The 9,891-nt window shown below is 45.5% G+C and overlaps 1 protein-coding gene across 2 annotated transcripts in view; it reads right to left on the bottom strand.

The window, feature by feature from the left end:
• Positions 1–6,883: 6,883 nt before the first annotated feature.
• The window catches only part of ntf3 (neurotrophin 3), a 52,284-nt gene continuing 49,276 nt past the window's right edge, over positions 6,884–9,891 (bottom strand). The window contains exons 1-2 of one of the 2 annotated variants that reach the window (XM_080022245.1): positions 8,108–8,112; positions 6,884–7,987 (exon numbers count right to left, since the gene is read on the bottom strand). In XM_080022245.1, coding sequence (XP_079878371.1) covers positions 7,127–7,966 — 840 coding nt within the window. In that variant the 5' untranslated portion in view covers positions 7,967–7,987; positions 8,108–8,112 and the 3' untranslated portion in view covers positions 6,884–7,126. Of the gene's footprint in view, positions 7,988–8,107; positions 8,113–9,891 lie in introns of those variants that run through there. The other variant, XM_080022244.1, reaches the window with a different exon arrangement.

Raw genomic sequence — 9,891 nt, forward strand, 5'->3', positions numbered from 1 at the left:
CGCTGTAGTGTCCTTGAGCAAGACACTTAACCCCTAATTGCTCCTGATGGCTGCGTCCGTCGGTGTTTGAACAACTGTAAGTCGCTTTGGATAAAAGCGTCTGCTTAATGTAATGTTGTCATATTTGCTGCAGTGTAGCTGGTTCTTTACTGAGCCCGCTTCAAGTTTACAGTCGTGACCTGTGACCTTTTGGGCCTTTAGCAGGCTTTCCTGGCCACACAAATACCACCAAATAGCCGTGAGGTTCCGCGTTTGAAACACGGCTGTCACACCGCGCTCCACAGGCATGCACGGCGCGGTGTCAGGAAAGGGGAAATACCCTCCCGTGTAAATCCCCACCTCCGGGTATCAATACAGGATCAGCAGGAAAACCCACTAGAAGGTGAGAAAATCCATCCTTTGGTTCAAGTTTCAGTTTGTTTCGAATCCTCAAGGATCCAATTTCCCAGTGTAATCCCACATCTTTGTTTGCTTGTCAGACATGCAAAGAGGATCCAAGTTGAGACCTTTTAAGTAGCCAAACACCTGGACCCGACTTTTATGTTGACAAACCCCCGTTGACCTTTTACTTGCAACAGACAGTTGTTTTCGGGAAGGATGACAGTGCCCCACGTGAAGCTAAAAGTGAATTCCCCTTGGCCTTAAAACCATGAGCATCTGTTATGTCTGGATCTCATTTCACTCATAATGACCCCTAGACACCCAACATGCTTCTATGCCTCAAGATAGACATCTTGGGTCTTGTTCGGATATTTCTCTCTTGGGCATTTTCTCCGATACCTGACTTTTAGCCACCGATTGGATACTAACACCACTTAGATATTAGCACCAATATTTGACATGTTTTGAATTATAACTCTTGTGGGTACAGTCTATGTAAGGAGGCACCACAGCCATATTCCATCCCTACGAGACACAGGACAGAGGGTTTGTTCAACCCACGTTCTCAATGTTTTACAGATTCCTTAAAAGAAGACTGCAGTGTTGCCCGCGGTTACACCGGATAAACAACCACGTCTAGGTGGCATGCACTTGCTGAGTATGAAGGAAAACAGGGGCGCATACCTTCCCTCGGCCCCTGCAACCCCTCTGCCACCCAATGAGATCCGACTTGAATTGTCACCACAAACCGAAGGCCGATTTCAGCGCCCGCCTTAGGCAGGAGGCTCCGAAAGGTGACATGGTCGGCTACATGAGTCAGACGCCCGGTCTCTGCGGTGGTTCGCAAGGTAGCGGAGGTGACGCCGATGCTGTCGACGTTCCGCCTGCTGTTGTAGCTTTAAGATGCAAAAAACCCCACAAAGGAAACAAACGTGCAGAATGAATTGACCGGTTGTATCACAAATATGCCCCCCACCCACCCCTCAAAAGACTCAAACACACCTTAAAGAGCCCCAAACATAGCCATGTGATAAGTCTGCCTGATTTAGGGGTTACTGATCCGTCCTCCTCTGCAGGCAGACAAGTGGTAAACCTGTCTGAGAATAAGAGATTAGACATTGAAATCCCAGCTCTGCGAGAATGCACATCTCCTTAAGTCAGCTTTACGCCTCCCTTAAACCCCTGGGTCATTACAAGACAGCACGCTCAGGCCGCCCCCCCACCCCATCCCCACACCAGAAAGACGTTATTATATATATACTAACATATATATTAGCTTCCCAACCATCACTGGCCCAAAGAAGACCGGGGGATGGAGAGGATGGGGGGGAGGTAATCACGGGAGCCCCTAATTCTACATTAAGATCACTTAAATGGTCGATGAAAAAGCCAAAGATTGCTTTATGTTTCTATATACTGTATAAACTTGCGATGTACCTTAACATCCACCTTTGTTTCCATTCTTTCAATTATTTTTTGCTCATAGCACTACATGTGGGAAGGTTTTAATTGCTCCATTACAAATTGCTGTGCATTCATAAACGATCAATACCACGGATGGTCAACCTCCAGAGGCACCACTGGTCGTAGGCGTTGTCTGGACTTCTGATGCTATCGTGGGGCCTTGGGTGCCCGAAAGGCCTCTGCAAACCGTTCTCGCAGTTGTAGACCAAGTTCACTTGTCAAAAGACACTAATAAATTTCGACCCTTCATCAGGGTGTCAGGCTGGAATCTGTTGTTCCTCCAGGAAAATCCTTTCATGGCCAACATCATATTTTAGGATTTTGGCGACACCAAGTAAACACTTTGTCACTGTCCACGTTATCCTGTCTTTTTTTGTTGTTATTGTTTTTTTCTCCATTTGCAATGATTGGCCTTCAGCACGAGCTTCTGGGTCGTCTTGCTCCGAGTCAATAAACCAGAGTTGAGTTCATGCGGAAGATCAGAGATGTCAGGTCCACTGCGAACGGACACGTTTAAATTCAGGATGGGTTCTTTATTATCTTCCCTTTCTTGGTCTCTCACTCGCCACGGTCCTCCTCCACACCCTCTTCTCTGCAGCCCTCTTGCGCCTCTGCCCTTTGTAATCATCTCAGAGGAATGTGATAATGACCGTTCGCTATCTTAGAAGAATCGCGGCGCCCCCGGGCCTCGCTCTTTCCGTCTCGCCGCACATCTCAAGCGGGGTTTGAAGACTCAATTCGTTTAGGGCTCCGTACTCCTTTTCATCTGTTGTTTTTCTTACCTCTGCTTCCCCTCCGCTCAACGTTTCCTCCGGCTCCTCTCTCTCTCTCTCTCTCTCTGACCATCTATGTCGGTTTGCCCTGGTTGATCCGCTTTCTGTCCTTTTTCCGCTCACTTTACTTGAAGCAATGTGTTAAGCATTCTTGAACACTCACAAAAGATCGTTTCGTTTCCAGCGCTGACGTCGGGGCCATTTCATGAGGGCCTCGGGACGTTGAAAATTGAGACTTTCTTTCCCAGGCCACTTCCGAGGCTCGGACCTGTTGGAGCATCTGAACCTCTGAGGTGACAAAGGGAAAAGCCTTCACCGGGACTCGCTGAACCCTCTGTTATTTGACACAATGAACAATAACTATTGTTTCCCAACCTGGTCCTCAGGCGTCCAAACCCTGTCCGAGAAAAGAACGGACTTACTGCAAAAGGAAGTAGAGAGACAAGGGAGCCCACTCTACCTCCATCTACTGTACCTCCACTGCAACTCTGCTCCACCTCTACGCTACCTCTACTCTAACCTACTCACTCCATCCTACTGTCCATCTTCTCAACCTCAGACTCTACCTCTACTCTATCTCAAGTCTACCTGTGCTCTGTGCTACTGTACCTGTAGTCTACTGTACCTCTCCTCCAACTCTACTCTACCTCTTCCTCTCTCTACACTACTCTATTCCACCCTACTGTACATCCACTCAACCTCAGACTTCTTTACCTCCATCTACTCTACCTCCATCTACTTAACCTCTCTACATCTACTCTACCTCCATCTACTCAACCTCTCTACATCTACATTACCTCCATCTACTCTACCTCCCTCTACTCTACCCCTCCACATCTACTCTACCTCCATCTACTCTACCGCTCTACTTCTACTCCACCTCCATCTACTCTACCTCCCTCCCTCTACTCTACCTCTCAACATCTACTCTACCTCCATCTACTCAACCTCTCTACATCTACATTACCTCCATCTACTCTACCTCCCTCTACTCTACCCCTCCACATCTACTCTACCTCCATCTACTCAACCTCTCTACATCTACATTACCTCCATCTACTCTACCTCCCTCTACTCTACCCCTCCACATCTACTCTACCTCCATCTACTCTACCTCTCTACATCTACTCCACCTCCATTGGATGATTGTGATTGTGATTGTGATTGTGATCCTGTGACCTCTCTACAGGAGGCGATTGTGGCACCGCCCCCTGCGGTCGCCTGCGCCGGCGCTCCGGAGTTTTTTCCCGCAAGCTTTTAGAACTGTCAACGCTGACCTCACCAGGGGTCCTCACTGAGCCACACTCATAGGCTCCACTACCTTACTGTGCAATATGTAGCATACTGTACCGCATACTGTGTCACTGTTCTGGCTTCTTCGTGATGCCGTATTGCTGCGCCGTACTGTTGTATACTGTGCTGTATTATCCCACAAACACTACCTCACTTTATTCACATGCCACTTTAAAGCACATATCTGTATATACATAATTGCCTATTCCGTATACATAAGCATATTCCTTCTATCTATTCCATTTTATCTTATTTTGTATTTTATATTTTATTGTATTTTATTTTTATTGTATTTTATTTTATTTTATTTTATTATATTTTATTTAATTCTATATATTTTTATTTTATTCTATAAGTATTCGACTTACTATATTACATTTTAGGAATCAGTTAATTGGTCTATTAGAAATAAATTTTCCTAGGACATATTGTGTGTAATCACTGGGTGCATTACATTTCACTGCATATATGTATGAAAGTATGTATATGTATGTGACGAATAAACCTCTTGAATCTCTCTCTACATCTACTCTACCTCTATCTACTCTACCTCCATCTACTCTACCTCTTCTCTGTGGAATGGATGAGGGCATCCTCAGTATTCATTTTGTTCAACATACAAACTGTTCATTCAACCTTCATCCATTTGTTTTTAGTGGCTCCACTACGTGATATTTCAGCTTTCTGTGCAATGGCTGCCATCAGTTTTCTACACTGTCAGTATATCAAAATCAATATCAATATAACAATATATATATATATTGATATATATATATATCAATATATATTGATATATATATATTGATATATATTGATATATATATATTGTTATATTGATATATATTGATATATATTGATATATATTGATATATATATATATATATATATATATATATATATATATATATATATATATATATATATATATATATATATATACATATATATATAAATATAGATCTGATCAAGTACAAGAAATATTATGATTACGTTTCCCATTCACTTTGTTTTGGTAAAATGTCTTGACTTGACCATCGCTCAACGTCTCAATGTTTTCACATCCTGGATTTGTGTCTGAAAGGATGGAGGCAGCTCAAGGAGTTCTCATTTTTAAAGCATCACATTGTGTGGAAACCAGATCTTCAGCTTCTCCCTAAAAGAGGCCAAGACTGTACGGACGCCAGCGAGGGAGCGCTGCGTGCCGACTAGGACTCCAGATGAAGAGTCGGTGTCAGGGAGGACACGGTTCATCACGCATGCATCCACATACTTCAAACCCTGAATTTTTCATATTTTGCTTCCTGCTTTTGGGGGCACACTCACCAGTGCACGCACATACCTTTTTACATAGTTGTGCACTGCCGCTCACAAGTGTTCCTGTGTTTCAGCTCATCTCTGTACCGGGGGAGAAAGGATTCCTCAGAAAAGTAAATTCAAGTACATTTGAGTGATCGGATCATTGCTCTGGTCCTGTATCTTTTGCTCTTTGTGCAATATGAAGGAATTCAATGCTGTGTTGCTGGGTGAAGGTATGAAGCACTTACAAGACTTCTGCTTCAGGTCACATGACCTTTGATTCAATTCCTGGTCTAATTTGAAGTAAATGAGTAAATGACCAACTGATGGATCTGTCGTTTACGGATCGATCAGACGATTCCATTGGTGGATATATTGTCCTTCTCCTCTCTGATGAGCCATGATTTAATTGAACATGAAAAAAATCTAGATATTAAAGATAAATTTAGACCGAAAAGCATATAGCACATAGATCAGAACAAATAATTGCAAGAGCAGATTTGAACCCCAAAAATCTTGGAATGGCCAGAGTGCAGTGAAAATTGGGACATCTCCAACGGCTCGCATCTATTATTGATAAAACGTCTTGTGCTGACGATGGAACGCTAAGTGGCAGGGACTGCTGTTGGATATACAGCGACTTCTACTGAGAATTCCAGCAGACGGCAAAAGTGAAGTTTGACGTTATAGAACAGAAATATGTTCTTTCAATAGACGAGACAAGATTGCACTCGTTTCCATGAAACCACTCCCATCCCTCAACACCTCGACAGCAGCATGAGATTGTTCTTCTCTGACGGGAAGACAAATACCACCACGTTTGACTCGCCACCCAAGGGAAAAAGAGGCTTTTCAGATGTTCCTGAACCTCTTTTGTGTCAGGAAGCCCAAGGTGGATCCTTCTCCAACAAAAGAAACCCTCATCTGGTCAACGTTAAGTATTCATCCGAGACATTCATCCATCTCTGCTGAGGGTGGAGGAGTGACCTCTGAGCCAGATGTGTGTGCTTAAGCTCCCTCTACTTGGGCTAAAGTCTGGTCCTCCTGGAGGACTTTGCTGCCGCTGGACTTCTAATTTCCCTCACCCTCACCACTTTGAATTACGACAAAGGGGAAGTAACTGTGCAGTTTGAATGGAAAACAAAGGTGAAAACAAAGGTGATGCTTGGACCAATCACAGATGGGTTGGCTGGGGGTCGACAAACGGTCAGTTTTGAATGGTTCACTCTGAGGGCCTTGCACACTCCACCTGGATACTCCATTCCAGAGGACTGTTTTCCTTTTTGTTCTCGCTATAATTTTGTTTGGGTGAGTGTATTGATTGTATGTTTGTAGATCAAACCGCGAGTAAATAATGAAGGGTTTTTGTGTCTTTTTGTGCGATAGGTTTGGGAACAGTTGTCATGAATATTCATCCCTGTTTCCGTTGTTTCTTGATTCTTTTTCCCCATTTTATGTTTTGTTTGTCTCTTGATGATTTTCTTTCAATAAATAACACAGACAGATTCATAAATCTTATATATAGATATATATATATATATATATATAGATATAGACATGTATAAACTACATGCATTTCATATAATTTAAATAATTTATATGTACAGCACCCCGTTATACACACAAAACACCCATTCAACATGGCCCCCCCCCACCCCCCCGAAAGTACTCCCAGTCACAGTGTTCTTGCGTACAGTATAATCCTTGGAACTGCAGCACTGGCACCAAACAGCAACAGCAAGTGACTTTTTGCAGCACAGAGAATGGGAACCACAATTGAGCTACAGTATTCCATAGAAATATCGATAGTCCCGTGGATATGAAGTGGAATTCCAAACAGGAAATAGAGGTTCTCCCGTGTTGGGAAATCCTAGAATCCCAGTTTGTGCATATGTTTGTACGTTTGTTTGTGTGTCTGTTTACGTCTTCCGGCGTTTCCGGGACAAGGCGCAGACGCAGGACGTGTCGATGCGTATCCAGCTCCAGCCCACGGCGTTGCGGTCCTGCGTGAGCGCACGCACGTAAGTCTGCGTCGTCTTGCACTGCGAGTTCCAGTGCCTCTCGTCGATGCCCCGGCAGCCGCTTTTGAAGGGCTTACCAGTCCGGCAGCGTGTCTCGAAAAAGTACTGATTGACCTCATGCGTGGCGCTGGTTTTGATCTTGCCCAGCACGGTGACTGGCCACCCCCGCAGGTCGATGGCCTGGGTTTTTTCCTTCACCCATTGGCTCTCGCTATCGCACACCGAGTACTCCCCACGGTAGCTCTTGTGCCCGACGTAGCGCTTCTTTCGCGTCTTGTTCCCTGCCGCCGTGCCGCTCTCGCCGACAACAAAGTCGTCCGTGTGGTAGAGCGGTGGAGGCTGCAGCGGCGGGCGCTCGCTGAGGAGCACGCGAGGCGAATTGTAGCGCTTGTGCTGCCTTAGGAGCTCAGAGTTCAGCATGGCCACGGACTGGAATACCGCGGCAGCCCCTCCGACGATCTCCGCGACCCCCTGCTCCTCGGAAGGCAGGCCCGGAAGGGGCAGGCCGGGCAGAGGTAGCGCGTCCCGGTGCTCGGCGTCCTGGTTCTTCCCCTGCTGGTTCCCTCCTCTGGTTCTTCCTCTGGTGATGTCGGCTTGAAGCAGCTGGATGATGAGGGAGCTCAGGGGATCCGGACTCGACGACTGCTGCTGCTGTTGCCCTTGGTGACCGCTGCCCATGTTGGTTGCCTGGATACCATAGAGGTACGCGAGGACCATCACGTACAACAGGATGGACATCACTAGATTAACCTGTAATATCTGGGAGAGAAGAAAGAAGCTGTTAATTGTACGAAGTCGCTTCTATAAAACACGACAATGACATTGGTTGTTTCTTCAGTGAATATAGGTACTACGCAGGTAAAAAGGCACTTCACAAACATCCGAATGTGTATCCGTCCTTTAGAGAGGTACACCTAACTAGTAGCAGGCAGGACCCCCTTTCTCACTCGAGAGCACTCTCTGGAACATTCTTCACAACTTGGACTCAACAAGGTCATGGAAACATTGTTTCTCAGCTGATGGGGAGGAACCCGGCATGGTCTGCTGCTGCTGCTGCTGTAGCCAATCAGCTTCAAGGTTCCTTCAGGCTGTGAGTTCACAGATAGTCTTCTCACTTTACACCACTGCTTTGAGCACTTGTGAAACTCGAGACCGTAATGTGTGAAGGTTCCAGGAGGGCAACAGCTTATGAGATGCTGGAACCACCAACGACCACAACAAACTTAGATCCCACGTCTTTCCCATTTTAATGTCAGTCAAACCTGCGAACCTCTCCACCGTGTCTGCTGCGTTACATATCGATTGGCTGTTGGGAGGGGCTGGCTACCGCTGTTGCATCTAAAAAACACCACAAAGCTCGACGTGACGTGCTTGACGTGCGGCATGAGAATGTAACAAGAGCAGCAAGACATCATGCGTGTGATCATGTTAATGCCACACTGAGGGATGAATGATGACGCCATAATTCACTATCAGAAGAGCCAGAGGGAAGACGAAACAATATCTTCCAATGCCTTTTATCTATCGGGGTATGAATTGAAAATGCCATTGATTGATTGCATTGAGTACAGTAACATGCAGAGTCGTCCAAATGACATTGTACACTGTGATGTTTCAGACCCCTACCTACCTATGTAGTGAGAGATATCAGGCCATGTGTCCTCATAATTATTATGATGACTTATCAATGTTATTATCAAGACTACAAACATTCTTAATCATGAGCTGGAAATAGACGACCGATGAGTTCCAATCCCCCCATTGGAAAGAAGAGTAGAGCCCAACAGGTAGATGCAGGGGAAGGTGGAGGGAGCACAGCAAAGTAGGTGGGGCAGGAGGAATTGAGCGCTTAAACGGGCCGGCCCATTTAAGGGCGCGGACGTGTGTGGCGGCGTCAAGTTGTCTGACAAAACTAGCTCCGCAAGCTCTGCATCATTTGAAAGAAAGGATGACATGGAGCATGTTGGAATCGGCCACATGGAACCACATGAAAACAGCAGCAGAGGCACGGAAGGAAGGGCTCCAGAGACGCTGGCGGGTTTGGTGATTTGTATTCGGGGGAAATGCAGTTGGTGAATGCCGAAAACAGCGTGAAATGAAGCGTTGCACAAAACCTGTTCCGCTGTTATGAAAACAGTCATGTGGATGGAAAATATGCCAACAAATATTTAACATCCGCTTGTGTGGGGAGGACCTTTTCACACACACACACACACACACACACACACACACACACACACACACACACACACACACTCACACACACACAAACTGTGACAAGTTGAGGGTGTGTTTGTTCATGTGTGTTAATGTGCAATCCATCACTGTGTGTGTGTGTCTTTGTGTGTATTTGTGTGTACAACCGCATGTGACCAACTTTAAACGCCAGTGTTTGACAAAGTGCACGTTGCAGTGTTTGTGTGGTTGTGTGTGCATCCGTCTCCTTCTGCCACTGTGTGTGTGTGTGTGAGTGTGTCTTCTGTTTGTGTGTGTGCACACACCTGTGTATTTTCTTCATGTGTGTTCTTGAGTTAGAGTCTGGGTGTTTTGTGTGTGTATATAATATATATGTGCAGTCGTGTGTGAGTGTGAGTGTATGTATCTCTGGCCTCTGTTTTTCTTCTTCCTGCGTCTGGAATTCTCTCTCTCTCTTTAACCTCTAA

Source organism: Zeus faber (assembly GCF_960531495.2).
Source record: "Zeus faber genome assembly, chromosome: 21".
NCBI lineage: Eukaryota > Metazoa > Chordata > Actinopteri > Zeiformes > Zeidae > Zeus > Zeus faber.